The sequence below is a fragment of the Mycetomoellerius zeteki genome, unplaced genomic scaffold (assembly GCF_001594055.1).
Source record: "Mycetomoellerius zeteki isolate Tzet28-1 unplaced genomic scaffold, Tzet1.0 scaffold244, whole genome shotgun sequence".
NCBI lineage: Eukaryota > Metazoa > Arthropoda > Insecta > Hymenoptera > Formicidae > Mycetomoellerius > Mycetomoellerius zeteki.
In genome coordinates, this window is record NW_017257221.1 from 485,250 (window position 1) to 496,866 (window position 11,617).

At 30.1% G+C, this 11,617-nt stretch overlaps 2 protein-coding genes across 5 annotated transcripts in view; both read right to left on the reverse strand.

Annotated features, from left to right (window-relative positions):
- Positions 1-1,643: 1,643 nt before the first annotated feature.
- On the reverse strand, positions 1,644-4,617 carry LOC108723540 (regucalcin-like). The gene is made up of 7 exons (XM_018449365.1): positions 4,608-4,617; positions 4,307-4,376; positions 3,406-3,578; positions 3,115-3,321; positions 2,818-3,045; positions 2,379-2,491; positions 1,644-1,912 (listed from the first exon to the last, which is right to left on the reverse strand). Exons 2-7 carry the CDS (start codon positions 4,366-4,368, stop codon positions 1,676-1,678), a joined length of 1,020 nt encoding a protein of 339 aa, XP_018304867.1. The 5' UTR covers positions 4,369-4,376; positions 4,608-4,617; the 3' UTR covers positions 1,644-1,675.
- A 2,169-nt stretch (positions 4,618-6,786) lies between these two features.
- Positions 6,787-11,617, reverse strand: part of LOC108723557 (regucalcin-like) — a 9,283-nt gene continuing 4,452 nt past the window's right edge. For 2 of the 4 annotated variants that reach the window (XR_001936652.1, XR_001936651.1), the window contains exons 2-7: positions 10,036-10,202; positions 9,270-9,479; positions 8,847-9,059; positions 8,579-8,691; positions 7,001-7,298; positions 6,787-6,932 (exon numbers count right to left, since the gene is read on the reverse strand). Coding sequence is in view for 1 of the 4 variants with exons in the window: in XM_018449398.1 (XP_018304900.1) it covers positions 7,062-7,298; positions 8,579-8,691; positions 8,847-9,059; positions 9,270-9,479; positions 10,036-10,202 (940 nt within the window). In the remaining 3 variants the exon portion in view is untranslated. The other 2 variants (XR_001936653.1, XM_018449398.1) reach the window with 2 other exon arrangements.

Genomic DNA, 11,617 nt, shown 5'->3' on the forward strand with positions numbered 1-11,617 from the left:
TGAAAATTTTTCTTATAATTTTTAAACGAATTGGAATATTTTTCGGAAATACTCACAAGAAATATTTGGAAAGTTTACATCTTCTCTCAGACATGTATATTCTGAAATATTCTAAGACTTCTTATCCTATAATTTTTAAAAAATGTTTTTTAATTTCTTAGATTTTATAACATTCATCAGAAATTATACTTACAAAAAATCTTAGAAATCTTACGATATTTCATAATTAACATATATAGAAAATTCTGAGAAAAGATGTAGATTTTCTGAGAAGTGTTCCAATTCGTATAAAAAATGTGAGAAAGTTATAAAATTATATAGAAATTCTGAAAAATTATATGAAAAATTCTGAGAAAAATTTTCACCAGAGTAAAGCCAAAAAATGTAATAGTATATTGCATTAAAGCGTCCAATATATTATTACAAAAGAAAATATGAAATTTATTGTATTCGTATTCCTGTGTTATGCAAATTGTTGAAAATTCTTTTTTTTTTATTATTGGTTCATTGCTGTTGGCGGAGGATTGGTGCTTCAGAGACTTAGCAATCCTTGTGATAGGGCGCAAAAGCAAATTCCAACGTAGGACGCCAAAGGCGGTCGTAACACCTCCGTATATATGTATGTTTATGTAACATGCATAAAAATTTTCGCTTTCCAAATTTTCGCTGTAGAGAAAAATTTTATACAATCGATACCCTGGTTAAGGGTCTCGGCACAAAGATGATCGTAATTGATTGTCACTTACGGTCATCTTTATGCTTAGGCCTGCATAGGCCCTAATTCGTAATTTAGACTTAACCTCATTTAACTTGATGATAATGTAAAAATTGTATTTTTTTGCTATGATCACTAAACTAATGGTTTTGTAACAGCAACTTTAAAAGTCATTCATTACAAAACCCTCGATTAACCATAGATAAAAAATTATAATTTTTACATTATCATCAGGTTAAGGCTAACTATAAGTTAACCAGTAAATGAAAAACTGGGCCTTAGAAGAATATACAATGAAACTTCATTATATACTTTATAATGTTATTAATCATAAACTACCAAATTTATAGGTAAATACCTAAAAATTTTATATTATTTAATTATGAAGTTTCAGTTATATACATTCCTCTCCCTAATTAAAAATATTATTAATTTATATTATTATGTTAACCGACAGACAAACGCATTGCTTTTTTACTAATTCTACTAAAGCATTTCTGCATAGGGAAATATTATTTTTCTACCGTATGTACTTTATAATGACGACACTTTTTTCTACATGTACAATAATCTTATGTAATTAGCTTCAGTAAACTTGAACATTTTATAAAGACAATTCGTATGTGTACAACTTACCTCTGATATTAAGAGGATACTTGAAATTATCGTTTTATCTTGTTATTTTTTTATTTATTTCACTGTTTGCAAATGTTTTTTTTATATTTTATATACCTGAAAAAAAAGTATGTGACGATAAAGTAATAAGGTTCCTCGTGATAACGCAATTATTTAAATATTCATTGTTTAATTTATCTTATTTTACTAATGAAAAAATAATACTTTTCAGAGGCAGTGTTTAAAAATTTTTATTCATTAGCACCAAATTTAAATATACATAAATTTTCGTAAGTGCTTTTAAATAGCGACTTCTTGATTAACAACCTTTATAATTTTTATTTTTTAGTGCTTTACCAATTTAAACATATTTTCTGGAACTCCACGCACTTCTAGGCCTTTTATTGCAAATACAGCGCCAGCTTGAGGATTCAGGTTTTGTTCTTTATCTAAAGTGTAACCAGCTGTGGTGACGTACAAAGTATCTAGAAGCGGACCGCCGAACGTGGCACTGATTACGTTTTCAACCGGAAGTTCAACTTTACATAATACAGTTCCTGTCCTCGGTCTCACGCCAATTACCTATAGTCATTTTCATGGATTACAAGACTCCAATAATATTTTCACGAATCTTTTTAACCGATATATATATATTTTTTTTTTAAGTTGCTAAATTTAAATCTTCAACAAAGACGAGAATTTCAAATTAATATCTAGAAAAAATATCAATTTTACAAAAAAATATTACATTGTTGATTATGGTAATCACTTTCAAGAAATAATAACTGTCATCTTTTCTTTGATAGAAGTTACAATAAAAAATAAAATTTTATTATATATATTCTATATACATATACAGTACTAGACAAAATAAAGTACGCACTCCAAACATTTTCACATTTATGTAAATAACTCGCTAGTCCTGGCAGATAGCATAATGATGAATGAGGTAAATGTATATATACATGTTGTATACATAAATTAGAGGACTATAATAATATTACAAACAATAATTCATTTATGTTTAAATGTTGCTTTGTATACTTACTTGAGATCCACCAAATAATGGTATCCAAATATTGCCATTTGTATCTATAGTCATTCCATCGGGTGTTCCTTTCAAATTAGTCTTACTGAGATCAAATACAATCTTCTTGTTAGCTAAAACAATGCGGGGTTTACAATAGAAGTCATAGCGGTCGTAGCGTCTTAAGTCGTAGATAATTGACCAATCACAGTTGATTATTCTTCTCATATTTGACTGTGATTGGTCAATTTTCTACGACTTAAGACCCTACGACTGCTACGACTTCTATTGTAGACTCCGCATAAGAACTATAAGCATACATAATCCTTAAATTCTCTCTTTTATGCTTTATTGTAATTTTCAGTTTAATTTTGTGCTTTACTATCTTCAGTTACGTATGATGTACACTCTTGCACATTTTCTTATAACATAATTTTAAATGGGAAATCTAATATCTTACATATTGTCCCATTATTCGGACTGTAATCATACGCCACAACTTGAGTAAGTGTATCAATATAATACATGATACTATTTTGTTTATTCCATGCCAATCCGTTACTTATTGTAACAGGCGATATTTTCTTCTCGGGTTTTAGGTCATCATTAATGCGATACAACGACCCTTGTTTGGGGATTACTGCCATTTTATTCATATCATTCATAGCAACTTTATCACTCATAGTACCTGTGAAAAATATTAATCGTGTAAATGAATAGATCTCATTTCTATCTAATAGCAACGTTTTCAGTTTACCGATCCACAATTTTCCAGTTGAGTCCACTTTCCCGTCATAGGTTCTTGTTGAAACCTGAGAGTCAAGCGAAAACAATACTTTGACTAATACGTTCGATTTATTGCTGTTTCCGTCCCACGTAATGAGAACAACATCTTTTCCCGCACCTGCTACAAATTGGTCAGTCATGCCAGCTACAGGTATAGCAACTCCAATACTTCCATGTTCTGAAAGAGCATTGTGAAACTTACAAATGTGCTATAAATTCATTAGAACATAGGAAAGCTTGTAAAGAAGATATATAATCTTGCCTACGTATGCACTATTCACAACACCTGTTGCGGGATCTAGACTATGTATGTATTGATCGTATATATTAACAAAGTACAGCTTTTGAGTACAATTGTCCCAATGAAGGCTCTTAGAAAAGCCATAAATATCTGTTACCTTCTCAATTATCAAATTCACACATTTACGCGCCTGCCTACAAACAAATTATCGACAGATATTTCTAATGGAACATTAGATATAAGTAGCAAATGCTTATGCGGACAGAAAGATAGAAGAGGAAACGAGCAAAATTATTTGTATCCTTAGATAAAATCCCCAATATAAAAATAAACGTTCATAATGCTCTCAGAGAAATTTATATATGTACGTTACTGTGTTCGCAGAAAGTTTCTGCAAGAAATTTTTTAAATATTTTACGAAACGTAAGTGTCGCGCAAATTTTTATAAAACGTATTTATAATATAATACGAATGCATTTTTTAATAATGATTATTTTTACTATTGATAAGCTTCGAAATATTGAATGATTCAATCCAATAATCTTTTATGATTAAAGTTAAACATCACTTGTGTTTCCAGGAAGATGGATGGTTATAAGTACATATTTTAACTTCAATTTTTTGTGGAAATATTTTTATTCTGTAACTAGATTAACACCTCGTTTAAAATAAGCTGATTTAAATATTCGACATATTTCGTCATCAGCATTCTCAAAATGTTGCCTCACATAACATAAATATACCGCAACACTATTGTATTTATTTTTAGTATTGTAATAACAAAACCAAAAATAAGCTTTTGTTTCTCATTATCTCGACAGAAGGAAATATTATTTAATATACGCATTAGAGAACTATGATTTCCTTTTTTTAACATAGGTGCGTGTCTTGTCAATTTGTGGATGCAATATTTTTCACTTACCCGCCACGGATGAAGACGAAAATGTACATTAAATACACAAATTTATAAATTGCTCTTCTCATGACGTGTACTAATGGTGTAAAGAAAATTGGAAAAAAATTAATTTTTTAATTAGAGAATATGTACGTATAAATATTCTAAGAGAAACATAAATTTAGTCTACAGGAGTAGACAATAAAATTCATTAAGTATGTTATTTTAATATTATTAATCATAATGTTATTTATCACAAATTTAGATAGAATAAACAAAAAACATTACATTAATTATAATGTATAATTTCTATTATACATGTACGTACCTCTTTGTAATGTTAAAAATACAATTTAATTAATGTTATTATGCTCACAGACAAATAAAATAACATTGTTTTTTTATTAATTCTATTAAAGCATTTCTGCATAAGGAAACATTTTTTTTTATCGTATGTATTTTATATATAATTACACTTTTTTTATATGTACTGTACACTGATTTAATGTAACTAGAGAGAGAGAGAGAGTTTCAGTAAACTTAAACGTTTTCTAAAACAATTTGTATGTGTGTGTACTTTAAACTTTGTTTAAGTTTACTGAAATTTGCTATTAAAAAGGTCACTCCGAATTAAGAATTATCAGCTCCTATTAACACAACTTTGTTTCACCGTTTGTCAATTCTCTGTTTTTCCCCACAAGTTTTATATGAAAACTTAAAAGTAGAACTTCAAGACGATAAAGTAATAATAGTCCCTTCTGATAACGCAATTGCACCAAGGTACTCGTTACGCAATTCTTTGTTGCGTACGTAGTATCCTCGGAAAAAAATGTGTTCTATGGTTTAAATCGATTTTATCTTTTACCTCCCTCGTTGTACGGATCTTTAATGATAGTAACAGTTTATGGTATATAATGATAGTAACAGTTTAAAAGAAAATTCGTGTAAATATATTATTTTATTTATATAAATTAATTTAGGTCTCTAATTTTTTATTTGTATATACAGTTATTACTCAATACTTTAAAGTTAGCGCAGTCAATTTTAAACGCGAGAAGTCATTGTACTCGCTTATTAAATTGTATATTGTAGCGTGCGATTACATATTTCAAACCGTTGTAAATATATTCAGTGAGCTCAGTAGGTTCTTCAGATGCTTTGAAGCATTCTTTGATTGACCAATTAATAAAAATCTTTCTTCTGATTGATTAATCAAATGCTTCAAAACATTTGTAGTGAGACTTTGATCGCATCTCTGTTATAGGATTTTTAGTCTGGGGGTCACGTGTTTTTTCACAGTGGTCGCAACAACTTTAAACTTTTGGGTGCGGACGCTTTGTATTGTTCGAGACTCGGAGCTAATAAGACTGACTCAACGTTTTTCTAACTTGTATATAGGCAAACATTTCAAGTTTTCCAATTTATAACGGTGTGGATCAAGAACTTACAACGATATAATATCGTGAAATTGATCATCTGTTATTAAGCCAATTCTCACTCACAAGACACCGATTTTCTATCAGCAAATCTATATAAAATGTATATAGTGTGCGTGATATGTGACGAGTTACTGGAACCATTCGACGATATTTTTCACACACCGTGTGGACACATATATTACGAAACGTGCTTACTACAGTGGTTTGAGAAGTAATTTGGATAGTGCACCAAAAATTTTTGCATGCTCTTGTAGTTCTTCTTTTGCCTATTATTCAAAGAAGCTTTCATACATATAATTCCTCTGAAAAGTTTTATATTATTTATACATGTTTGAAAGTGTTTAACTTCATCTATGGAATTGTTTCAGATCAAAGACTTGTCCACAATGTCGAGCAAGGACAACTAATCAGACGATACACAGACTATATTTTAATTTTTCAAAAAATTATAGTATCATTATACAGAGATTATGATTCTGTTTTTTAAACTTGGAGGTTTTTTTTCCGAAAAATGTTTTAAACGTATATACTGGTGCAATAAGTTGAAAAAGGAACAGTTTGTTTCACTCTAACTTATTATTGCATTAAGAAACCAGTTCAGAATATTGATAATATTTTGAAGGCTTTTACGGGTGTGAGGCCTTCACAATCCAAAAACATTCTTCAAAAAGAATACAGACTTAAAGCTGAAAGCTTACCGACAATCTTGGTAATCTTACAGGAATCTATGAAAAAATGAAGAAGAATTTAGATGATTTAATACAGGAAATTTCGAAGATTGAAAGTGACATGGGAGCTGGTATATATGTCATGAGAATTCTTTCGAACAGTTGCATTCAACTCTGTACAATTGTGAGAAAAAAATTGCAGCTTTGAAGACAATACCATAACGTATAAGAAGGAAACAATTATATTTGTTTATTATAATATTTATTTTAGAAATATACGTGCAATTGTCAAGTTCGTATTTAACAATTAAATGTTGATCTTATAGTGTATAAAATTTTATAATTTTTTTTTCTAATGTAGATTAGAATTCTGTGTGTGTAAGAAGATTAGAGATCTACAGATTTATATCTATCAAGGCATAAACGCAAACAAGTTATGATTCAAAAACTTACTACGTAATCATGTTAACAAGGTATTTTATATTTACAAATCAAAATTTAATTAATCGTGTCAAGTGTCGGTTTTTTCAACCTAATCAAATGAACCTAAAAAAAAAATGCTTTTTAGGAGAAGTGTTCAATTTTTATTCAATAATATAAAATTTAGAAATTACGTATATTTTCGCAAGAAGTATCAAGATATTTATTGATATTTCTTGCAAAATTCTTAGTCTTTTAATCCATCTTCATAAATGAATTTGCAAGAATTCCATGAACTCCTAGGCCTGTCACCGCGAATAGAGCACCAGCGTGAGGAGTCGCTTGTCGTTGCTCTGCACTTATATTGTAGCCAGATGTGGTCACGTACAAAGTATCTAGGAGCGGACCGCCGAATGCGACACTGGTTACGTTTTCAGCTGGAAGCTCAACTTTGAATAATATTTTTTTTGTTTTCGGATCCACACAAATAACCTAGAATAGATAAATTTTTCATGGATTACAAGAATTCCAATGATATTTTGATAAATTCAATTACTATAATAAAATTTAATTATATACATGTTATATACATTAATTATATACATATATTATATACATTATATACATATTAATTATATACATATATCCCCAGATAAGAAAGCGTGTCTCAGCAAAATCGCACAAATCTGTGATTGCTTATGATGCTGGCAATTTGCCATAGATTTGTCTTCAATGATTTCGAATATACCGACATTGTAGCAACATGCAGACAACAATGTGTATATGTACTACCAGCAGTTTAACAGCAAGATAGCTGCGTCAATGTTATCTTGCGTTGTCGGCAATATGACAGCATTGTATACGCATATTATTATGGCAACATGATGACAATAGTACGAATTTTGATGATGACGATTTTAAAGTTGTCGGTAAATTGCTACTCAATATTATCATACCATGAAGGTAACAAATGAGGACTCAGTTGTTACAATTCTGGTAGCAACACATACTTAGCAAGCAACATGCCAGCAACAAAACAGATACGTTGCTATCTGGATCATTAGAATTATATCATATAATTAGAACTATAATAAAATTTAATTATATACATATATCATTAGGTAATTCTATAATATTATAAATAATGATTCATTATAATATTTTTAAATGTTGCTTTATATAGGGGAAGGTCCGATACCGACATACCATTTGTTTTTAGATAATAGACAATATTTCTTAAACAAAAGGTAAAAATACAACTTCAAAAACATAAATACGAACTAAAAAGTGTCTTCAATCAGATAGTATAAGCAGTTTTTATAATACTGTTTACAATTTTGCAATAATTAAGTTTTTCGTAAGTTATGCAAAAATGAGCGTCTGATAAAATGGGATCCAAAACTGACATAGTAGGCAATAATACCAAAATTCCTATTCTATAAATAAAGATATATATCCTATTCTGTAAAGAAAACTAATTTATGAAATTATAAACATTTAAAATGACATAATATTATCAATAATACAGTCACTATTATTTTAATTACGCAATTTGCAAAAGAACACCGTAAGAATTTTCTTCTTGGATTCATAGAATTTTTAGCTGATTTGGTATAGAAATAAGCCACAAATATATGAATTATGAGTTTGTACTTCTTTAATTAGCTAAACAGATCACATTTTTATTAGTATTAAAGTGCAAAGGTTAGTTTCTAAGAAATAAGGGGATGTCCCTCTTTACGAGACTATGTCAGTAACCTTCCTCTACTTACTTGAGATCCACCAAATAATGCTATCCAAAGATTGCCATCTGCATCTATAGTCATTCCATCGGGAAGTCCTTTCAAATTAGTATTATTGAGATCGAATACAATCCTCTTATTAGCTAAAATATAAAAATTATAAACATACATAAATAAATAATAAATTCCATTTTTGAATTTTATGCTTTACGGTTGATGTAATTTTCAATTACATATGATATGTACTTGTGCACATTTGCTCATAACATAATTTCAAATAGAAAATCTAATATCTTACATATTGTTCCATTATTAGGATTGTAATCATACGCTGTAACCTGACGAGTAGGTGAATCAATATAATAAAAAGTGTCGTCTTCAATATTCCATGCCAATCCGTTACTTATTGTAACAGGTGATATTTCCTTTTCTGGTTCAAGATCATTATCAACACGATACAATGTTCCTAAATTGGGAGCTATCTTTCCATTGATTTCGTTACCCATAGTACCTATGAAAAATATAATGTGCCTTCCAACAAGCAACACAAATGACACGGTGTGACTCAATGGATCATTACATCCTTGTTGTTTGCCAATGTTAAACAAAGATGACATGATCACTGTGTCTCACTGTGTTGCTTGTTGGAAGGCACCCATATATTAGGCGTAATGTAAGCAAATAAATTGCATTTCTATTATTTGTGATATTTTTAGTTTACCGAGCCAAAATCTTCCAGCTGAGTCCACTTTTCCATCATTAATTCTCGTTTGAGCCTGAGGAGAGTCAAGTGAACACAACACTTTGACTGGTACCTTAGATTCATTGCTGTCTCCATCCCATTTAACAAGAACAACATCTTTTCCTGAACCTACTATAAGTTGGTCAACAGGTTCATCCACAGGTATAACAACTCCTACAGTCCCATGACCTGAAAAAGCATCGTGGAATTTATAAATTCTATTATAAAATAAATTAAATTATTAAAATGGCTCAATCAGAATAAATCAATAAATAAAATAAATGCTATAAATTTAGTGAAACATAGAAAAGTTTATAAAGAAGCATGAATGTAACCAAGGAGGATAGGAGGGCTGTGGCCTCCTAAATTTTAAAGGATAAAATTGCTTAAATGGACTTATATGCTTAATGCTTATTCACAAAAGAAATTAGTTCTAGAAAAGAAGAAGGAATTAGAGGTGAAAGTTATAGAAAGATTCTCTGAGACAATTAGTGTTATAAATTTAAATTTTTTCAATTTGAAGAATCAGTTCACAATTTTAAGAGAAAAATTAAGTAAATTAGTAAATTAAATATGTGAGATTTTGTGATTTTTGTGTGTTTGCTAATAATTAATTAAAAATAATAATATAAAACAAAACAAGTTCAAAATCGTTCCATTCAACTATCCCTCCCCACCAGATTCAAAAGTCACTCCAATTTGGCCTTTCCTCTAATAAAGAAGAGACGTATACAGTATAGTCTACCTATGTGTGCGCTGGTTACAACACCTGTTGCAGGATCTAGTCTGCGTATATACTGATTGTATATGTCAACAAAATACAATTTTTGAGTACGATGGTCCCAATGTGGACCTTCGGAAAGGCCGTAAGCCTCTGTCACTTTTTCAACTTTCACATTTTCACGTGTCTGCCTGCAAATAGATTACGATATTCACATTGTACATCCTGAGACAATTTTAGATTTAGGGAAAGAGAAAAAAATTGTAAAGGAGCGTAATTAAACGGAACAAACGTACGTCTTGGTACTTTTTCACTTTGCGTGCACACCCTTTCGTACTTGTATGCACTTTTCCGCAATTTCGCATTCCCTACGTTTCATTAAAAAAAAAAAAAGAGGTATAGGCTGCGTTTCGTTATTCACTGTCAGTACTGACAATATGACGTCATAACGTAGTACTGCAGAAGCGTTTTGAAATTACCAATAGTACTTCTTTGACGTTACAACATTGCATAACGAAACGGATTTAGTAGTACTTGGTAGGACTGTGTAGAAATAAATAATTTTTTAAATTTTGATAAAATTTGGAATTATTAATTATATTCACATTTTTGCGTGCTTTTTCTACATCTACTTTATTCATTAATATGTCATATTAATATGTCATAACTTTTTGACATTATTCGTTTCGACATTTAAAAAACAAATTTTTTCCTGATTTCCCATTTCGTTGAATTTCGCCATCTTTTTACTGCGATTACCTGACCTCGCCAGTCGCAGTAATAGAAACAGGAAGTGACGCAAAAATTTATGACGTCATGTAAACGCAAAAGTATATTGGAAGTTTACTGCGATATATTTTGGAATGGCATGTGCAATGCTGCCAGTGCTGACAGTGAATAATGAAACGCAGCAATAGACAGCGTTTGCTAGATGTGTTGCATTTTTGACGCATGCGCAATAGTAACAGCAATTGATGCAGTGGTGTATACCAGTGTGTATAACAGTGGTGTATAACAGTGGGCGCAAAATTCTAGGTTTGGTGAGCTAAGAAAAAGTTAGTTGGCAATGTTGAGATAAGGTAAGTGAGTTAGATTAAGCAAATTTTTATCAACACTAAAACCGCGGCTCTACCACTTTTAACTCATACAACAGTTTTTCTTTTCAGTTAGTATTTAAATTTTAAATTAAGAAATATGTTTTACTATATCAATATTTCTTTTCCTTTCCTCTTTTAAAGCCCAGTTCCACAATTCACGATTAACTTTTAACCGAGGTTCAATTTATTCGTCATTTCTTTCCAATTTTAGAATTGAAAAGAAATGAGGAATAAGTTGAACCTCGGTTAAGAGTAAACCGCGAATTGTGGAACTGGGCTTAACTCGTTCCTTACGTAAACATTGTTAATTATTTAACTTTGTATAATTGTATATATGTATTTTCGCATGCATGCACAACTACAAACATGTATATCGGCTATTTTTTGCACTTCTAAACATTTTTTGTCATTTTCAATGTTGAAACAAAAGTTCTAACACCGACGAGATATTATTAAAGACCGACATCCTTATAGGAGTTCGCGTCCTTGTTAATATTGAAGTGATTAAG